This window comes from Chlamydotis macqueenii, chromosome 3 (genome assembly GCF_036417535.1).
Source record: "Chlamydotis macqueenii isolate bChlMac1 chromosome 3, bChlMac1.mat, whole genome shotgun sequence".
Taxonomy (NCBI): Eukaryota; Metazoa; Chordata; class Aves; order Otidiformes; family Otididae; genus Chlamydotis; species Chlamydotis macqueenii.
Window position 1 is genome coordinate 93,592,567 of NC_141558.1, and position 20,932 is coordinate 93,613,498.

A 20,932-nucleotide genomic window follows, 5' to 3' on the forward strand; every position below is an offset into this window, starting at 1 on the left:
ACACAAGACAGCTGCAAGCAGTCCTTAACTGAAGCATTTAAGACAGTACCTATTAACAACAAAGTACTAAATTTGTAAGAAGAAAATGAGTGCTTCAAATTCCTTTATTTGAGGTACAAGAACTTGAAATGAGTGCTACATAATATGAATATATATCCATTTGCAACACACATTAAGTCTAGAAGGGTATATAAACAATATTTCATAAAAATGTCTTTTAAGTTGCCCTAGTAGATAACGGCAGTCAGCAAAAAAAAAAGTTATCATATATATATAGGCTGTAATGACAAATGTCACTGCTTCGTGCTTTGTAGCACAAATGGGAAATTTACTTGCAAACACTTTCAAGCTACTATTTAAAAGGAAAACAGCCTAACAAGCCTCTTAAAATCTCTTTCCTTTAAAGAAGATGTAAGATGAAATGTGATGGATGAAAACCAAATAGAATGCTAAGATCAATAAAAAATGCACCAAAACCCAAATCCATTTATCTTATGTTTAGCCACCAATGTAAATGATATGAAGACTTTTCATACAAAATAAAATCAACAACAAGCCTGATATGCTTCAAAGCACTGCCTGAATTCAGCATGTTAAACACTTGACCTTTATCTGTACATTTCCTGTATCTTACATGACTTTTATTTATAAACAGACCGTGGCTGATTCATTATTAAAGAAGTACTTGAAAGGGCTAGTTCAGCACTCTAAAAATCAACAACTTTATTAAGACTAAATCTTGTCCATTTGAAGTTACATGAAAATTTGCCTGTCATTCTTTAATTACATGTATTTAATATTTTGAATATAGTATTCCTCTTGTAAATGGAAAAAAAAAAGAAGAAAATGAAAAGCACCTTCAGTCTTTCTAGTGTTATCTAAGGCATATTAGCATAATCTAAGGCTCATAAGTGGGGCTTGGAATTAAGTCTCTTGGATTTTCATCATAGACTTGGTCATTCTGTCTTTGTGGCAGCAGGCTATCCATTTGGCCTCTCCAGTTACTGCTCCCATAGCTATAAAGTGAGCCGTGTCTTCATCAGAGAAGTACTAGGGGAATTAACATTGCTGAAGTTCTTTAACATACTGTTGTGCAAACTGTAAATCAAATAAATTATTTTCTGTAATTCTTTGCTGGGCATTTAATGTTTTATGTCTTTAGGAGATATACTCACTTTAAACGGTGCATCTTCCATGAAAAACTGAGTATCATGGCCTGTTTCCCTTGCTGAGAGGCTTTTTTGATCAGTGATCATTCTTTGAACAAATCATATCCCTTGTGCCAAATACCGGTAAGCAGGCTTGGAGCAAGTGGCTGCACCAGTGAAAACTGAGACAACAGCAAGTCCTTCACATAACACATCCTTCAAGAGCCTGTTTGTTTGTAAATACCCACTTTTCTTTCTTTTTGCCATTTAGCCAGTTAGCATCCAAGACATGCCCTGTCCAGTGTCCCAGAGACCCATTACCCCCTTGGCTTTCCTGCGCACAAGGAGGAGGGAGCACAGCTGCTAGATAGTTCTCCTGGTTTTTCTGTACATGGCTTCAGTTGCAAATATTTGTCTAGGTTTCCTTGTGAAGGCATAAATTGTACCTCGAATAAAGGAGATATTTTTCATGAAGGGAAGGGGATATCATCACATTTCTAATGCCTCTGCTAAAGCAAATGTGTTTCATGTCAAAGTAGCCTGAATGCTGTTGCTTTATAGATAGTGAGAGTTGTAATGGTGTCCATGGTAGAGCACGGCTGATTCAGTTTACACAGCACTGAGAGGCATTCAGAATATCTTCTTGAACCATATGATGATTTGGAGCCTTGTTTTTGTGTATTCATTTCACCTGTCAGGGTAGCAAAGGTAGAACTGAGGATAAAAATGTACAGTACTGTATAGTGAAGGGTTTTTTGTTTGTTTGTTTGAAGTAAAATGCCTCTAGATGGTTATGGCTTCCGTTCAATTTTGCATGCATACTGATCTTAGAAAGAATAAACAAATAGGCTTTAAGTTTCCTAAGCAACTTTGAATGCCAATTTGTTTGCTATGAGTCTCAGTATATGTCATAGTTGAGAAGAATTTGAGACTTATTTCAGTATTTTGGTCAACCACTTCTGGAACTGTGTGGATTTGAAACATTTGAAATGTTTTTAGTGACCATCATGGAGTTACTTTGTATTTTCCCATTGAAACTAAGAGAATGATTTTATAATATTCCTTTTGATTTCACAGTTGATAAATAGAAATTTATCTTTTAAGCATAGCACCAGAATGAAAATTATACCTGAAATTAAAGCTTAAAAGGACATGAGTCAAAAGTGCTAAAATACTAAATTCAATCTTATTTTCAAAGAGAATATCTTTTAGATCTAGAAAGTTCCCAGATGTTTTCATCCCCACTGTACGTAACTTGCTGTCTGGAAACCAATATAGTAGTTACAAGAGTTGTGATTTTACAAACATATTTTCCAAATTGTATTTGCTATATAAAATTGCAAAAAGTGTTAGCTTTTCAAAGCTCATCCATTTTCTTTACTACATGGTAGGAGGAGAGATGACTCATCATCAATAGAGAGGCATGATATGAGCTAAGCAGAACTAACACTGCTATAGTTGTAGTGTTTATATTGCACGACAAGAATATCTTTGAATTTGGTTTAGGTTAAAATGGAAGCAGCATGTTATTAAAGATACACAGTGGAACAAAAAATTTTGACTCATTCTGGTAGAGTTAATCATTGACAAAGCGACATCTTAAGAAAAAAATGCAGATAAGATTGCCCTTTATTCTCTTTTTATTTTGTCTCTTATGTCTAAAACTACCAATTGACTTTCCCTGAGTGCTCAGTATCCTACTGCACTGTCCCCTGGTCTTGTCAAAGAGATGAAACCATTGTAGCATAATGATGCACGTCCATCTTAGTTCTGTTCAAGCCTTCTACATCTGCTTAATTTAGAAGAATTATCCATTAAAAACCCTTCTGACGCTTTATGTGGTAAATCAGTTTTCTGCTGGGAAATGTTTTCGCAACCACACTGTTTCATGAGAATTTTTTTTGATGTTGTCGTTATCCGGAAGTACTGAAATACTGCATTTTGGGTTTATTGTTTTATTATTATACTTCTGGTAGAAGCTGTCTTGTGAGTCAGAAAGATGAAGATGAAACATTCTGTTTGTTTTATACTAAAAAAAAAAAAAAAAAAGGCTTTTCCCCAGTTGAATTAAACATTTTGATAGCATTAAAGGAAAATATTTTTGAATTTTTCAGTTTATGAAAAGGTTTGTTGTTTGGCATTGAGGTTCCACTTCACAACAAAATGAAGTTTGAGCGCCTCAGAGTTTGCTGCAGGGTAGAAACTCTGGTGTCTCACAAGTTCTGTGGTGATTTCTGAAGCATCCTTTTGAGGATGCGATTTTGGCCGGGGAAGCTCAGAGGATAACAGAGAAATCAGGGACTATATTGAACAACCACAGGATATGAGCAACACAGAGAATTTTCATTATCCGGTTAAATTGTCACATCACAAGTGCTGATTGTAGGGTCCTTAGCAGAGGGACTCGCTGTTCTAATATGTTTGAATAGCAATTAGTATAAGACACTTCTATGCTAAAATTACTGAACGATCTCCGCAACACCAAACTGCAGACTAGCTTCTATCTCTGCTAGATCTACTGTCTTCCCTCATGCGCTTGGCTTGGTGATCATCATTGTTAATAAGATTAAACTTGTACAGCAAGTTTAGGCAGCACTAAAGGATTATATGTATGTATTTGCTTTATATGTAGCAAGACTTATACTTATGGGTGCTTCATCTTAAGAACCTATGCTCAGAGCTGTAATTTTATTTTATTTTTTTCAGTGCATACATGTTCTTGTTTGATAAATAAGTTGTCTATCTTTGTTAACCTACTTGCTAAAAAGAAAAAACCACTAACTAGCAAGTACATCTTTCATAAGGCAAGCTCAATGGTTATTTTAAACATGCTGTAAGAAAAAATTACTGAAATTTAAAGGTGTGTTGACAATGGTGGGATCTTGCTGCTTTCTTTCCTTGAGTGACAGTCAGTTCTGGAAGCGTAACTTGGGAAGGGAACCTCATTACTATTATTAAGAAATATGGAAACCAAAGTTTTAAAGTTGAATCTATAGAACTTTTTAATATACTCACAAATTAATAAACAATCACTTTCTATTAAAGAAATTCAGTAGTGTATAAATATATTCCAACAGCAATTACTTAAAACCATGGAATGTCAGTGTTCCAGAAATAGCGATGGTCAAAAACATGCTCTTTGCAAAGTCAATAAAAGGTGACAGCTAGCGAATTTGAGATGAGCAGTCTTCTGACTCTTCCTGGCTGGTTTGAATTGCTGCTGTGTTTGTGTGCTGCACGACAAATTGACTGGTCATCTCTCACTTGAGCAGGATGTTTTACTAGCTGTTATTGTGGCTAGCAAAAAAGATCCTGCTCCCCTGAGATACTGCTCTCCTGTGAGTATACAGACCCTAAACTACCATATTTCCTGGTGCCGTCCAGCGAGGCAAACCACACCGTGCAAGCAGGGTCAGGCAGGCGAAGGGTGGACTCGCTGTGAGAGGCTGGCAAGCTCTCAAGAGGCACAAAGCAGGCCAGTGGAAGCATTTGCTAGTCCACAAATTTTACAGAAAGAGGATTCATACTGTGGCAAATTGGTGCTGTGAATGCCATGCCATCCACAGCAGCGCGCTCTGCTCCGCCTGTGGGAGGAACCAACACTGCCAGTTTGACAGCAGTAGAGGCAGGAGCATGGCAGGTGTGGGGAAACAAAGGAGGTTATGTGTAAGCAGGAGCCTGTATTCCCATCCATTGGACATTATTTATTGAAAATAATGCTTTGGCAGGCAGTTATTTGTCTATTGGTATTTGACAGGAGCTCCTTTCTATGCAGGGTCAAATAGAATTAGCATAACAGAAAGGAGGGCTAAAACAGCCTAGTGTATACTTAGTTTCTAAGTATAAACCTGCCTCATGCGAAATGAAGCAGAAATTGGAAGGGGATAATCTACTTAATTCTTCCCTCCTAGGTGACCTATATCCATCCTCTTTTGCATCAAGAAAAACTCTTTACCAGTTATATTACCACTGCTCTCTTTCCCCTGTATTTTGAAGAGGAGAATGGCTCCATTCCCACGCTATCAGGCCATGGGAAGTGATCTGCCCACTGCCATCATCAGGCTATTTGCCAGTCCAGGCACAAGTACCCTTTGCTTTCCATCAATTTCTTATCTGTCAGGAGGGTACCAGGAGAATTGTATTAGTTGCTGTTGCCAGACTGAACAGGTTAAAATTATTTCATGGAAAAATACCTTAAATTTTTAAATTTTGGGGTTTTGTTGTCTTTTATTTCCTGTCGCAATAGAGGGACGCTAGCTTTACTTTTTTTATCTTATTGATTAGTTCATTTGGGTTCGCTTCATAATGAGATTCAGCAAGAACATGTTTTTCCCACACACCTGCTTGCCCCCTCCCTCCCAACCTTGGGACCCTGTTGCAGCACAACTCCTTAGTTTACTGACAAATCCTTATTCTTTCCAGAGCCTTAACACAAGGGTTGTGTCTGCTTTCACCTACCACTAGCGAACAGAAATCCTTGATAGCTATTTGCTTTATATTTTTTTTTACTGATCCTGCCTTTATTTTCCCAAGAGAGAGTATACTGTCTGTTCCCAATTAAGGAAGAAATGGTGACCATCAACAATTTTACATAAAATACATACAGGTCTTAAAATATTACATGGAGAGGCCAAAATATGAATAAGTTGTTCTGTATAGAGGCTGGGAGGAAGAGAGACAGAGCTGGTTTGGGTAGGTAGATAAACAGTGTTCCCTTACTGAGGGTTTTTTTTTACATCTTGCTGCTATTTATTCTTTGAAAATGTAAACAGTAAAGACGCAACAGGTGCTAAAAGTAGTATTCATGTCATTACATACTCCTAGCAACAGTATGAACTTATTTTTTCTCTGCATCTTGTGAAAAAGGAAAAAAGTAATGAGCTGCAGCCTCATCCTCACAAAGAGCTTCTGTACTCACAAGTCTAAGTTATAAAAGACATCCTGTGTTCACAGTAAGACACCATCCATTCTCAACTGTTTCATTCAAATGAAATAAAACATTGAAATGTTCAGTAAAATAATGTGAAGAATAGAATCCAGACTCCAGGGCATGTAGTATTATTTATCACACTAATACCTACAGGTTGATCTTTTCAAAATGCTTCTCTGTGCTCTAGCTCCCAAAATCCACAGCACAGTTTGGGAAACTATTATCTTTAGTAGAGATAAATACAATCCTTGTGACCTACCAAAGGTTGCATCATGGACTAGTGGTCCAGCATTGTTCAGAATAATGTCTTTTTTGTTATTCTTTTACCTGATAATGGATGGCTGAAGATTAATCTTTCCTGCTTTCTCACATAAACTTCCAAGCGCTTCCCATGAGCCAGTGGATTAGTGTATCAAACAGTAGCTCTGGACACAATGAATGTGACGGTAGGAATGGGAGAAGAAAGGAGATTTTTGCAGCGGTCATTACTGTGTCCAGGCTCCAAGAGACATTTCTAAAATGGAGACATTAGTGATGGCTCTATGGTCATTGCCAGAAGCTGATATTGATGCAAAGCAAAATACTTTGCTTCTAAGATGCACTTGATTAATACAGTACCAAGTTAATTGTAAAAGTAGAAAGTCTGCTTTTGAATTCCTATAAAGATGTCATAGACAAAAAGCCAATGTCAGCTACAAGGCTGCATTTAATATCTCAGAAATGCTCATGTGAATGTCCTTGGAGAAACAGAGCAGCAAAGGGATGAATTTGGTAAGCTAAAATGTACAGGGATTTATTTTCTCTAAGTTTTACTTCTTGGTTTGCTAAGTTTACTGTGATTGGTGGAAGCATAGTTTATACCATGATTGGCATATATACTCACATGTATGAGCATATACTGTACTTCAATTTTAGACAGAAATACCGTACTTATAATGAATGGTATGATTAAGTTTCTTTTAAACCCAACAGCTGTTGATTATGTATTAAAATTGTTGTTCACGTCTATTTAAATTTTTGATAAATCTCCATTGATGGATAAATCATGTTAGAGAACTACTGTCAGCATAACTTACATTGCAGTGAATCTTTGGGAATGATCTTCAAGAGCTAATAGATTTTGCCTTTATTGTGGCAAAGTGCTCGATGTGCATAGGTAAAGAACTACCATGAGAAGAACCATGAGATTTTTATTTCTTCGAGTCATATCTGCTTCAGACAGTTGTGCAGCACAGTTTTTGACATTTACAATAAATTAATTCATGATCTCTGAAGAGCAATAAAAGATTGAAAGTGAAAAATATTCTGAATTTGGTGGAAGTATCGAGTTGGAGCAAAGATCAATTTTATTTCTAACACACTTCATTCCACACTGTATGATGTAAGTGATTTTTATTACGCCAACCAATTGAACATAATGAAGTCTTGAAACAATCTGATATTTTGGTAAAAGCTGAATGGGATTAGATTTTCAGTAAGACTACTGCACTGAACTATAGGTACTTACAATTTGAATGACTTCATTTCTTTTCCGGTTTGAAAATGTAGCCCTACAGCAGATCTTTGAAGTGTAAACTCTGAGACGTAGCAGTATTAAAATAATCATAGATCTGGAGGAAATAGCACAAAAACATCCAGCACAGCTTAACCAAAAATAGAAAATCATTTGAACTTTCTGTGGTCTATTGAATATTAAAATATTTCATATTTCAAACAGAAAAAAAGAAGCCTTGAGCAAAGTTCTGATCATAGTCAATAACATTTCTGGTGTAACACTCGAATATTAGGATTAAGGATGAAAGTTTCTACTCAGCTTCAGCAAAATTTCTTGTATTTTATATTCTGTATTTATTGCTATTAGCTGAAAAATAGCTCATCTGTACTGGAGGCCATGTAACAGTGGGACCTATGTGTTAAAACATAAAAGCACTAAAAAACAAGATGACTACTTTGGCCAAACAAATTATTTTTATTCTGGAATTCCTTGCCATTTTGTCAGGAAATTTGTATTTCGAAGCTTTCTGTTATAGCCTGTGCCCCTATGCTGGGTGATATCGCTGAAGATAAGTACTTTGTGTAGCTGCTGTGTTGTAGAATTTCTTTTATTGAGTTAAGATTTTACCTCAGAGATGTTTCTGTAGCTGTGAGAATGGCTGGCTAATAAGCAAATTCTTGGGGAACTTCTGGTTTCATCCAGTCCTACAACTTCTATCAGGAATTTCTGCAAAGCATCACTTTATACTGTTGTACTTAGCATCACTAAATCTTTCTGAAGGATCTATTTTAGTCAAAATAACTAAATTAAATAGCTTGGGTTGTTCAGAAAATCTGTGATTATCAAAAGAGTTTTTTTGGACATCAGTTTTCAGTCTTCAGGGAGAAGCAAGAGCATGAGTCACTGAAAGAGTGTTTTGAAACAGCAATGGTGGAAAAACTCGTTTTCAAACCAGCTGTGTAAGTGAATTAGCTGTTATTGTGTAGGAATGCTTTATGAGGAAAGAAGCACGTTGACATTGTTGGACAAATGTGAAAACTGTAAGTCACTGTGTCTCCACCGACTTTCTTCCTGGAGTCAAAATTACAAGTCAAATCATGTATCATTTATATATTTATTCCTGTTACTCCTGAATTAGGACTTCAGGATTTTCTCTTGTGAAAATCCTCCATGAATGTGAAGTGCCTAGCAAAAATTACATCGCTGCCTCACTTCCTTCCATTGCCATCTGTGTGTGGGTGTCTTTGGGGGGCAGTATGGCAAGAATTAGAAAAGCCATTTCAGAAGGAAAATATCATATTTCTTGGAGATATTGAAGTGGAAATATGAAAAAAATTACAGAATTGCTTGAAGCAATAGTGCCATAAAGACTTTCACAGGGCCTTTTTGTTGAACTTGGAGGCTGTTTGTTTTTACACGCTATTTTGAAACTGCTGATTTAAAAAAATAAGAAAGTAAAACTATTTATTGTGGCAGAGGGAATCTCAGGCAGCTTTTACTGTGTTGCAAAGATTATCAGAGTGCAACTTACAAACACTTACTGATATGTGTATGAGAGAACGAACACATTTGACTAATAGTGATCTGCAATTTTGTTAAAACTAAGAGGGCAGAAGCTGCAGTGTGTGATGACAGTGCTAGGGAAAGTTAATAAGGTTGCTTTGGATAGTGCCACTGCTACTTCGATTAGTATTTTTTTTCTTGCTTGGCTTTGTCGTCAAGATATTGTGATTGTGAAATCTGCAGAAACACTGTAAGTAGTATCTCCAGCTAGATACCATGTGTATTTGTATGTATTCTTAAAAAGAAATTAAAAAAAAAACAAAACAATTTCACCTTTCAGTTGCATGTACTTAACTACAATTGGTTAGTTCTTTTCTTATGTTAGTTTAAAGATACAATACTTCTTAAATTTATTACCCATGCTCAGTGTGCAGGAGTCTTTATTTGAAGGGGGGGGTGATTTTAGCACTAGAGGTGTGGTTTTCATATTATAATGAGAGAATTCACCTTAAGGACACTAATTAGTGGAAATTTGTTGACCATTCACAGCTTTTATCACTGTTATGCACCTGCAAGGATAGACATCCCCTTGGTTTAAGAAATGTTTTCATGCTCCACATCCCTGATTATCTACTTGAGCTTCTCTAGCAGGTCTGCTCTCCTTGAGCCTCCCTTGGAGTTTCTTCTGGCAGATTTATGGCATCATCCTGCTCTTTCAGGGCCATGTCTGCCATGTTATTCTTTGCTTATATTGGTTCTCCCTTTCCCATGCAGATCCTTGCTTACTTCCAGCTCCTTTGACAACCATCCAGTTTTTGGCACCTTCTGGGGCAAGATTTTTTTTTTAATCAGTCTCTCTGTTTCTCTTCAAGGGTATAGTCGTTAGCAGGATATGCATTGTTTATAACTTGGCTTGCTCAAGTAAGATTCTGTTTCACAAAATATTCATTGTCCTTGCCTAATGGAAAACTTCATAAAAACTCATTCATGTAAATTTCATAAAAATTTCATTCATGGATATCACAATAGGGAGGGGACTCCAGGTGCTCAACTCTCCACATAGATGTTCTGCAATGTAGCAAATAATTTATTTTCTGCTGTTATCTCAAAAACTACTTAAACCAAAAGTGTTACAGCTCCAGCAAAAGTCATTAAAAGGGGCCCTGATCATAATAGATAGAGGGAGATAGATTTAGATTAGATATTAGGAAAAAATTTTTTACAGTGAGGGTGGTAGAACACTAGAACAGGTTTCCCAGAGAGGTGGTGGATGCCCCATCCCTGGAAACATCCAAGGCCAGGTTGGATGAGGCTCTGAGCAACCTGATCTGACTGGAGATGTCCCTGCTCCTTGCAGGGCGGTTGCACTAGATGGCCTTTAAAGGTCCCTTCCAACTCTAACCATTCTATGATTCTGTGATAATGTCTAAAGACTGAAGTGGAGACATTCAGGTACCAATGTCTGAAACCATTTGTGTCTGAGCAGAAATTTGGTCTAAGTTGCCTCATGCTTTAGGGAATATAATCAGCAGGCAGTAGAGACTGTTATGTTCCATGTGGAGTTTCTCATTCTTTGTATAAAGAAGTTGCATTATCACTGATAGAGACAGAAAAAATTGTTCTTTAGGCTGGTGGCTAAGCACTCACCTACAAGGTGGGACACTGATATTGCAGAACAGCTTCATTACCATTGATTTACACAGTACGCACTAGTGATGGGAAGAGCATAGACACAGTTATGCTTGGTGTTGCACGGTTCCTGCTCTCCTCTTGGAGTTGGATCCGTAACTATTTGGAGGATGAGGTTTAGCTAGAGGGTTCCCAATGGTAATGAGGGAAGGAGGACATGATGAGCTGCTGAATTCTTGGCTATTTCTCCCTTAAATAGTACCAAATGTGTTTGCATGTGTTTGAAGGGTGAAGAGGGGAATTTATTGAGAGGAGAAGAAGGGCAGGTCATAATGATAAGGGAAACTGAAAGTCGCTTAGCTTCTAATCTTCTTTTACCATTATTTAAGATTTCTGATGGACAGGAAATCAAGTAGATCTCACTGATAAGCCTCTGGGCTCCTTGCTCATCTGAGACTTTAGAAGTTTTGCTTGGAGTATGCATACAGTATTTAAAAATTAAGTGGTGTTTTTTTTTCCTATTTGGAGATAAAGATTGCTTATAAATGAAATTTCTTCATGGTCACCTTATAGCATTCAGAATTCCACCTGTATTTCCTGTTGTTTTTCCCTGCAAATACTTTTTAAATAAAAGAAGTTGTAAGATTTTGTTGTCGGGGAATGTACAAAATAGTCTTTTCTTTATCCATGTCACCTGAACACTGGTATTTTATTATAGTCAAACAAATTTGCATGGCTTTACATCATTTTGAAGAAAAGCATAAAAATTCCTTTACAATAGAAATGCTGTGTTGGGTTTTCATACCACTTAGTTTTTCTAAACAGCATCACTCCTCTCTTGAAAATGTTTAGCATGAAGCCATGTTCTTCAGCAAGATGCTAAGCTCTAGTGCTTATTATAACAGCCTTGGGATTACAGGGGTCCCATCTGTGGTTACTGGTATATTGCCAATTATGCACAGCTAGTGTCATCTGTAAAACAGTAACTTGTGGCTGCTGAAGAGATCTAAGTAGAGGATGTCTTTTGAGAAGCTTTAGAGATAAATGTTGCTGGAATGAAGCAGCAGTTCCTTTCGCTAGAGAAGGCAGGAGCCTGTGTTAATTGGGACTTTTAGGATAAAAAGTGTGCACAGATACACAGCCATGATTAATTACCCTTTAAGTCTTTATGAATCTGATTTCTGTTCTGAACCTTGGTTATGAGATAGAGTGTGACTGCAGAATTTACATTACTGGAATTTGTTGGTCAGCACTGTTGAGTGATTTCATGCAGGTGTAGCAGTGGAAGAGATTTTTCGCATCCTGTATTAGCTCTTTCACAATGTGAAAGTAGATGAATTTTCCTCTTGGAAGGAGAGATTCAGTAATTTAACAATATCAAGCAACACATTGTTCTTCACAGGGTTATGCTAGCCAGAAGTACGGATCCTTTCTGTCCTTTTAGGTTTGAGGATTTTTGGGGATTGCTTATAGTGTAGAATGAAAGGACCCAATTCAAAAGCAGTAGGATCATTCATTTGAAGGTTTTATTTCTGCAAATTCCTGTGTCCATCTTCACTTGAAAAAAAAAGGTACATTGCAGCTTATATTGCATTAAAACTAGAAAACTGTAATTACTTTTGTGCTTGAGTAGTTTCATTAAAATATCTCATATTGTCTGCACAGTTAGTATTATTCAGGTGAGATTTTAAAATCTGCAGCTGGGTACAAGCTTCCCTGAGGTGTAAGGGAACTCAAACAAATGGGTGGTACACCTCCAATTACAATAAGTGAAAAGAGTAAGTTTATGCATTTGTTCTCATCAATAATTTTAAAAAGCAAGTGCCAGAAATCAGTGTGTGAAAGTTGAGATGCAAATTTCCCTAATCAAACTGCCCTTTGATCAATGGAGTGTTTCTTTTAAAAGTAAGCTCATTTAAATAGCAAAGGTCAGTAGGTTTTATATGTAAATGCAGTCAGCAATGTATTCAAATTATCACAGTTTCATCCCTGTTGCCACTCATGGAAAATAATTATACCAGATGAGGTCTATAAATTTATCTTACATTAATCCAAAAGAATAGAGAAAAGAAAGAGAAAACTGTTAAATAAAAATACAAGATAGAAAGCATTTAAATTATTATGAAATAAATCCAAATTTAGTTACACAGCTTTTGTGTCATTTCCCTTTTCTTCCCTTTTTACCATTTAAAACATCTGTTATCAGCTTACTTCTGAAACTAAGAAATGGACAATCAAAGCACCTCTGAACACGTTTTCTGTTAGATGAAATCCAATGCAGTTTAGAACTGCCTAGAGCCATAATCGTTGTTCCTTCAAGCACTACTGCAACCCACACCCTTCTATCTCTCACCTTTCTGTGCACAGCACTATCAAGTGATGCACACCTTCTCTTTGCTCAGCTGTAATAAATGTAGGGGAAAAAAAAAGCTGAATAATCCAGTATGGATCCAAATATGTTTTTCCATAAGTATATTAAAAGATAATATAGCCATTGCTTTTCTTCCCTCTCATCTTCTGCCCTGAAATACGTGGTATGTGATTTCTTTCAGATGTATTCATGCGTTCATATACAAACTATCCTTCTCAGAGAAAGAAAAAATTTGTAAAATATCCTTGCTGATACAACAGAGTGGCATAGTTTTGACTGTGAAAACTTCAGAGAGAATGCAGATCATCTTGTCTTGTTGAAAATCAGTGAAAATCTTTTCTCGCAGAGTCCAACTCTCCATTAGAGAGCCATTTTTGTGAGAAAACAGCTAGTGTTGAGAACCTGATAGGCTACTGACCTAGTCTCTCCTTGCTCATCTGATCCAGTTTTAGTGTTTCCAACATCTGAATCAGTGGTGAGAAATGAAATTGCACGTTATATTTTTTTTTCAGGCACTGATGACCAAGGATTTTGAAGTGTGTATCAGTAATTAAACTTAATTTCCTGATATATCGCCATGAAGTAGTGTCACAAAGCAATGGTGTTGAAGATGAAAGTCTAAATGACACAATTCCCTCCTCTCTCAATGAAAAAAAAAAAAAAAAAAAGGAAGATTGGAAATGTAGTGCTCTTTGTAGTGCTCTTTCCTTGCTAATTTAGTAACAGTCTTGTCTTAAATTTAGAAACTGGTACTTCCTAGAGTAATGTTTATTAAGTTTTCTGTACTGTGAGTTGCCCTGCATAGGTTTTCAAAACTGAGTGGGTGGTGAAGCACTGAAGGTGACCCAGCCGACCAAGGGGCTCCCTCAAGGGAGCTCCTGGATGATCTGCTGCTGCCTTTGCGCAAACAAGCACCCACCCAACAGGTCCATTTTCACAGCGCAGCGCAAATATCTTCATGATTATGCCACTCTTGAGAGTTTAGATGGCAAAAGTCTTGAAGAAGATTTATCTGGATGTGTTTGCTGGATTGTCAACAGCAAAGCTCTCTCAGTATCAGTAATGCAGGGGAGCTTCCCATGTCCCTGTCTCTCTTCGTAATCTGTAAATACTCTGAGGTCTACAAGTGGAAAAAAAAGAATAGATTTTAGTTACTAAACGAAGATGTTAATAAAAGAGTATTTTTTGCAAGGTTGAATTTGTCTCCTTTTGAAATAAGAAATCATTGAATTAAGTTTCTTAGTGGTCTCATGGTTTGCAGTTATGATTAATAAAATATACTTTCCTGCAACTTGAATCTTCTTCAGCTAAACATGGTTTTGAGTTTTGAAAAAGATAGAGCATTTTGAATTTTTATTTTCTTTTGTAGAACTACTATCATATCTTTTTGTTGTCAGATGAAAGCTTATATGGCTCATTGCATCTATTCATTGCAAAAAAATGTATCTATAATTCCCATGAAATTTTCTATAGTTCAGAATCAACACCTTTTTGAAATGCACTCTGTGAAGATTTGTCTAAAATAAGGGGTTTGTTCTTGAAATCTAACCTTAGCATTGTCCTGGCCTTTATGGCTTTGACTTGGAAATTAGCATTGCAGAGTTTAGAGCATGCACTTTCCTCAAAAATATTTTCTTAAGATGCTGTGATGGCTTCAGCAACTGTTATTTTTGGACCATTTCATTTAAAATTAATGACCTGTGGAATTTTCAGCAAGTACATTTTACAAAGAACATGCTTGAATCTTTTTTGTTTGTATACTAATGTAGACATATTTTTGCCTTTCTTTAAAGAAGTTGAAAGTCTCTCATATTTTTGGACTTGAATAAGGTCTTACGAATTTTATTGCCTTTATCTGGATAGATACTAGCATGCATATAAGGAATCTGATTGTTGACTGTCAGGCTCTGAGTCTAAAAAAATATTTTTTCAAATGTTTTCTGCTTGCGCTAGCTTTATCATTACAAATTATCCCTTTGCCTTGTCCAGTTGTATTTGCTATAGAAATTGCCATGATAATTGAGAGTTCTTCTGGGATTTCAAAATTCAGTTGGCAATTTAACTTCAGTCTTCTGCACCTTACAGATCTAATAGCCAGCTTGCGTTTTAGCTGCCCTCTGGACAAGAGGCAAGGAGATTTGGAGAACTTAGCTTGAGAATCTACTTTGAAAATGTTATTACTGGGTCTTTGTTATAGCACATTGTCAGTGACTAGCACAAAAACTGAGTACCTTTCTGATACAGCAAACATTTTCTCTTTTGGATTGCTGAAGTTTTACTTTTCTGGAGAGTCCAATACCAAGGTAATGACGTCCATAAAATTTATATCATCTTACTTGTCTTTTTTGATAAATTCCTGGTGATAAGAGATTCAGGTTTGAAGGTTAAAGATGTTTTATCTTACTAGTTCTTATTTACAAATAATGAAGTCTGTCATCTTTTTCATCCTACTTTTTGGATCATAATTCCTGTAGATGTGAAGTATGGGGTATGAAAAATGACATGAATTTACTGGTCACCATGTTTTCAAAGCTACGACTCAAAGGAAATATTGTTTTCCTGTACAGCATTCACCTATTTTGCTGCCTTGTTCTTTTCCTGAGATGAGAAATTATAGTAATGGTTTTACTTTTAGAAACAGATTTGCATAAGTAATCAACCTTAGAAAAGGGCACAGGAATGATCAAATTAAATCATTTTGTTGATTAGACATTAAGAGTAGCAGCTAAAAAAAAAAAACCAGACAGCAAACTATACAAGATAATATCTTCATTATTATTTTTAGGACTAGAGTTGGCCACAAGATCTCCCAAAGGAATATGAACTGATACATTTCTCACTTGTGATATGACAAATTACTTGCAACTTTGTTTTACTTGAATAGCCTTCACACTAGAAGGAGAATGTTCATGATAATATTTATTCGTCTGGGCTTTTGTCATTGAAGTCATGCAGCTGAAATCATCAGAGTGTTCAAATGTGATATCTGGCTTAAACTGCTGTTCAGGCTTTTGGGTACCAGGGGAATGGCATCCATGTAACATGTGAATAGATCAGTAATGATCTTTCAGAATCAGATGATGCAATTGTCAAGAAATCCCATTTCCCACTGTTATTTGTAATAAGCCAGAAGACAGTGTAACATATGAAGGTGAAAATTCTGATGTGTAGACCACGTATGCAAATGTGATGCCAGGAGCCTAGGACTGAGGATTCCTGATAGTGTGTCACTATAGGAAAGTTTTCAAAAGTGGAGCAGATGGGGTTAGGAATTAGGAGTTGGAGTTGGAAGGATACTCAATATGAAGACAGCAGTGAATCTAGTGTTAAAGGTGTTAAGAGATGAGCAATAACATGGGACCTTAAAATAAGGACAGGAAATTAAATAGAAATAAATGGATAGGCAGTAAATGAAGGGATACAGAAGAAGAGAGACAAGAGTGGTAAGGAAAGAGCTTTAGCACCAGGCGGAAAACGAATTTTGTCAAGAGCTTAGCCACGAGGCAGAGTTTGAAACATTGGTAATACACAGTTAGGTAACTGAATATGCTTTCACTGGAAGCCAATGGGATAGGTTGAAAGTTACTACAGCAGAAGTGATAGTTAAAGATGATAAAATCAGAAGGTAAAATTCGACACAAACTGCAGCTCCTAAGAGGAGTTCATAATGCCATGTATTAGTCCCAAGGAGGTTGTTAAGCCTCCAGCACGGCTTGTAGCATATTCTCCATATATTGCATAATCACAACGTGTGTTGCATTTGCATTTTCTAAGCTTCATTTGTAAAGTAATTTGGAAGGTGGGGAAAACTTAGTATTAACTTAATAAAGTGTTTGGTTTTCTGTGTAAATTTTGCAGTAATGTAATTTTTGAAATGCAGGCTATTATTGTACCCTTAATACACTTCTATTCTATTTTATGAGTCTTGGTATAAAGAAAGAAGTGAGTGGTATTTTTCTTCGCTAAAATAATACTACAAAAAAGAAACAACAAAAATTAGAATTATCTAATTTTAACTAGACCAACTGAGCAACAATAGATCTCTCTTGCATGGTAGAACAATATTAATTGGCCTAGGGAACTGAAGAATACGATGAGAAAACTAACTAATCTTAAAATGTCTGTTGTTTTGTTCCTAGGTTCAGACATTGTTCAATGGTTAACGAAGAACTTATCTATAGAAGACCCAGGTAATTTGTCTTTTTTTCATGTCTGAAGATTCTAGTTTGTCTTTTAAAATGATTGGACCTGACTTTGTCTTCTGTTGCAGTGGGGGTGGCCAGGGAGCATTTGACCAGTATAATTTCAATAGCAAAACGGACAGCATGAAACCTTTGCTAAGAATCTGAGGATTTTGTTTATCCATTTTATTGGAGCAGGTACCAGGAAACAAGATGATGGCCAAGAAGGAAAATGATAACTACTTTAATTAGTAGAAAATGAGTTTAAGTTCTACTCCATAAGGAATTTACTCAGTGTCATGCTAAATAGTTCAATAAATACATGCTATTTTCTTAATAGAATCTTTCAATATGTAAAAAATAAATAGAATTAATAAAATGTGCTCTTGTATTGTTACAGAGAGCTGCATTTCTGTTCTTAAGTTTCGACAATTTTACAGCATCTTAAATAGCAACTGTAAACAAAATCAGTGCAGTGAGGAAGAACAGTTCGCTGCTTGACTAGCTGGGTTGGAACGTGGAAGTAAATTTTTAGTTCCAAGCTCTGCCACAGGTTTCTTGTGCAGCCAGCAGCAAACGCAGTTTGGTGTGTATCTGGTATTTATTTCCCTTATTTACAGGAACCTTGTTACATGATCAGAAATTTTCTGGAAATGCATAATTTCTAGTAGAAAATGCTGAATGTCAGAAATAAAATATTCTGTGGAAGTTCCTATTACATTTTGGTTAGCGGAAAGATAATCTTCCTTCTTTAAGTATGAACAAAAATACTTCTTTTTCCTCTCTCTGTTTCAGACTTTTGGGAATGGAATTTATGTTTTATTTTGTTTAATTTTTTTTTAAATTAAAAATGTGTTTATCTGTCATATTAGAAATGAAAGTGTGATCATTGTGGAATTCCAGCAAAAAGTGAAATCACTATGTTTAAAATTGTGACTTGAACAACGAAGAACTATTATAAATACATAATTTGATACTTGGAAGTAGCCAGTTCACAACTTATTGATATGTTACATGAAAGAGATCACTGCTTCCAGTTTTATATAACGTAACACGGAGTGTCATATGTTTGCTTCCTGAAGATAAACTGGAGGTTGCAAGAGACTTATGTTTGATGCTGTATTTCTCAGTTGTCAGCTACAAAGCACTCACCTATCTATATTTATCAGAGTTTGAAAGATTGCCATTCTATGTTTATTTGATATGGAACTTTACCCTTTATTTGTCAAACCAGAACTGCAGTACTGGGATAGGCTGTCATTCAGGTTATCTGGTTGTTGGGAAATCTGGAATAGGAGAAACCTTAAACTAAATAGAAAACATGATTCCCTGTGTTGATATTCAATTAAAATTAAACAAGCACACAAACTGCTAACATTTGTAACCAGAACACCTTAGTAATTTAATTTAAGTTGCAATTTATCCTCTCAGATTACATAGGTGGGAAAAAAAGATATCCTCAATGACAAAAAATGTCTTATGCATGTCAGTCCTAGTCCACAGTCAGCTATCTGGAGCTGACTGGATGCAAATCTTCAGAAATATAATAGACCTAAATGCTGCCTTCGAGTAGTGCTCAGAATTGCCAGATAGCAGTGGACCTGACAGATGGTGAGCAAGAGCAATTCACATGACAAAAATATCCTGTTTTGTAAATTTTTTTTAAGTGTGTGACTTTTTCTTATAGTTCCAGACAAGACAATCTAGAATTTCCTGAGGAAAAGTCCTAAATTTTTGTGAACTCTTCTCACCATAATTTGGATTTCCAGTATCTTGTCTGCTTTTCACCAATGTGTTAGGGTTTTACAGTGTCTGTCTTTTAAAACTCCCCTGTAGGGTCCAGTTACAAAGTTCTTGTGAAGCTATGCAATTTTGTGATGCAGAAATAAATAGTGCCACTGAAAATTATCATCTCCACCTAATTCTGATATCGGCAACACACCTGAAAAAGCAACATAAAGTAGACCTTAGTTCACATATTTTAAGAGTATATTCTGATCTGTCCAGAAAAATTTAACGACCATTTGCACACCTCATCTACCAGGGCTGTGAACTACCTGTGCAAGCAAGGTGTGCAATTTTTTTTTAAGGGGTAAGTAGACAGATTCACAGAATAATAGAACAGTACAAGTTAGAAAGGACCTTGAAAGATCATGTGGTGGGAAAGCCTTTTGTGGGAAAGGGAGCCTAGATGAGATTATCTAGCACCCTGTCCAGTTGCATCCTGAACACTTCCAGTGATGGGGACTCTACCATGTCCTTGGGGAGATTGTTCCAGTGATTGATTGTTCTCATTGTAAAAAATTTCTTTCTTATATCAAGATGAAACCTTTCCCCATATGTACCCATTGCCTCTTGTCCTATCCGTGTGGCTTCTTATGAAAAGAGCCTTCACTGCCTTTGTAGCTGCCCTTTAAGTTCTGGAAAACTGTGATGAAGTCCCACCTGAGCCTTCTGTTCTCCAAGGTTAAAAGAAAAAAAAAGTAACATTTTTTAATGCAAAATTTTTTGCTTTGTTTTGCATAAGGAATACAACCCAAATACTGTTTAATTAGGAATGCAGAAGGCTGCTTCATGGATAGAGAGAAAAAAAGGCAGGAGAAGGTCTGGTAGCAACATTTGCTTTCACTGTGTTAATAAGTGTAAAGGTATTATCTGGAAACAAAATTTCAAGTAAAAAATAGTTACAAGTATAAACTGCCAGTCAAAAAAAACCTGCACAATTTTTATAAATGGAAAATAATTTTCTGTGGAAGATTTTGAAAGATTTTGGCTTGCTACAGTAAATCTCCATCAAGAAAATAAACTGGAGATGATGGGTGGATTCTAACAAATTATACCAGATTCAGAGTTATTTCAGTGGAGCGGAGTAGAGCTTGTGCCCAGAATAGCTGTGCGCAATGTACAATTGCTGTTATATTGTTTGCTTTTCAATATGTACTTAAAAATTGTGTTTCAGCCTACATCTCATCTGTAAAATTTTAGGGAACAGAAATAATCTGAGTTATTTTTAATGTGTAAATTTTAGTTTAAAGTCATAAAAGTAAGCCTGATCTCAATCCAAAAAGAAGCAATTAACTGAGTTTACAGAATTGTTAGGGCTTGTGGTTTGGCACTTAGACATGTGTTTGCTGAATTGACCATTACAGGGTAAGTGCTGACTCTTCACTGATAGTACCAATTACTCTTAATGTAGAAAATCTATTCTGTTTTTCTACATCGTGTTTTTCTTTTTTAAAGCGATAATTAGTGTCATGAAATGTACCAGATTGACCACATTGGAGACAGAGGTCCTTTTAATACTTAGGGGAAAAAATAGAACAAAAAGGGTAGATGAGCTGATTTAAAGGTATCAGCTGAAATTGCCAAGACACTAATTCTGTACTTGATTCTTGCACTGATTTCTTTTATGCCCTTTGGGCAGGCACTTGCTTTCTTTATTCCCCGGCGTTCCAGTATGCTAATGGTAAATTATGCTGTTGTCTCTAAGGAGAAAAAACAGTGTCAGTTTTCAAGTATTTCCATAATGAAATGTGTGTTATTCACAAACACACATTTCATCCTTAAGTCAGCCCATGGAGGATTTCTCTCTAGGTGGCTCAGAAAGAACCTTAAAGAGTTGATAATATGTTTAGCCATAATCCCCTTGTTTCTTTACCGTGCCTTTACTCCTGA

General features: G+C 36.1%; 1 protein-coding gene across 6 annotated transcripts in view; it reads left to right on the plus strand.

The window, feature by feature from the left end:
- The window catches only part of RGS7 (regulator of G protein signaling 7), a 256,555-nt gene that overhangs the window by 129,826 nt on the left and 105,797 nt on the right, over positions 1 to 20,932 (plus strand). For all 6 annotated transcript variants that reach the window (XM_086743449.1, XM_086743450.1, XM_086743452.1 and 3 more), the window contains exon 4: positions 17,216 to 17,266. In XM_086743449.1, coding sequence (XP_086599575.1) covers positions 17,216 to 17,266 — 51 coding nt within the window. The remainder of the gene's footprint in view (positions 1 to 17,215; positions 17,267 to 20,932) is intronic.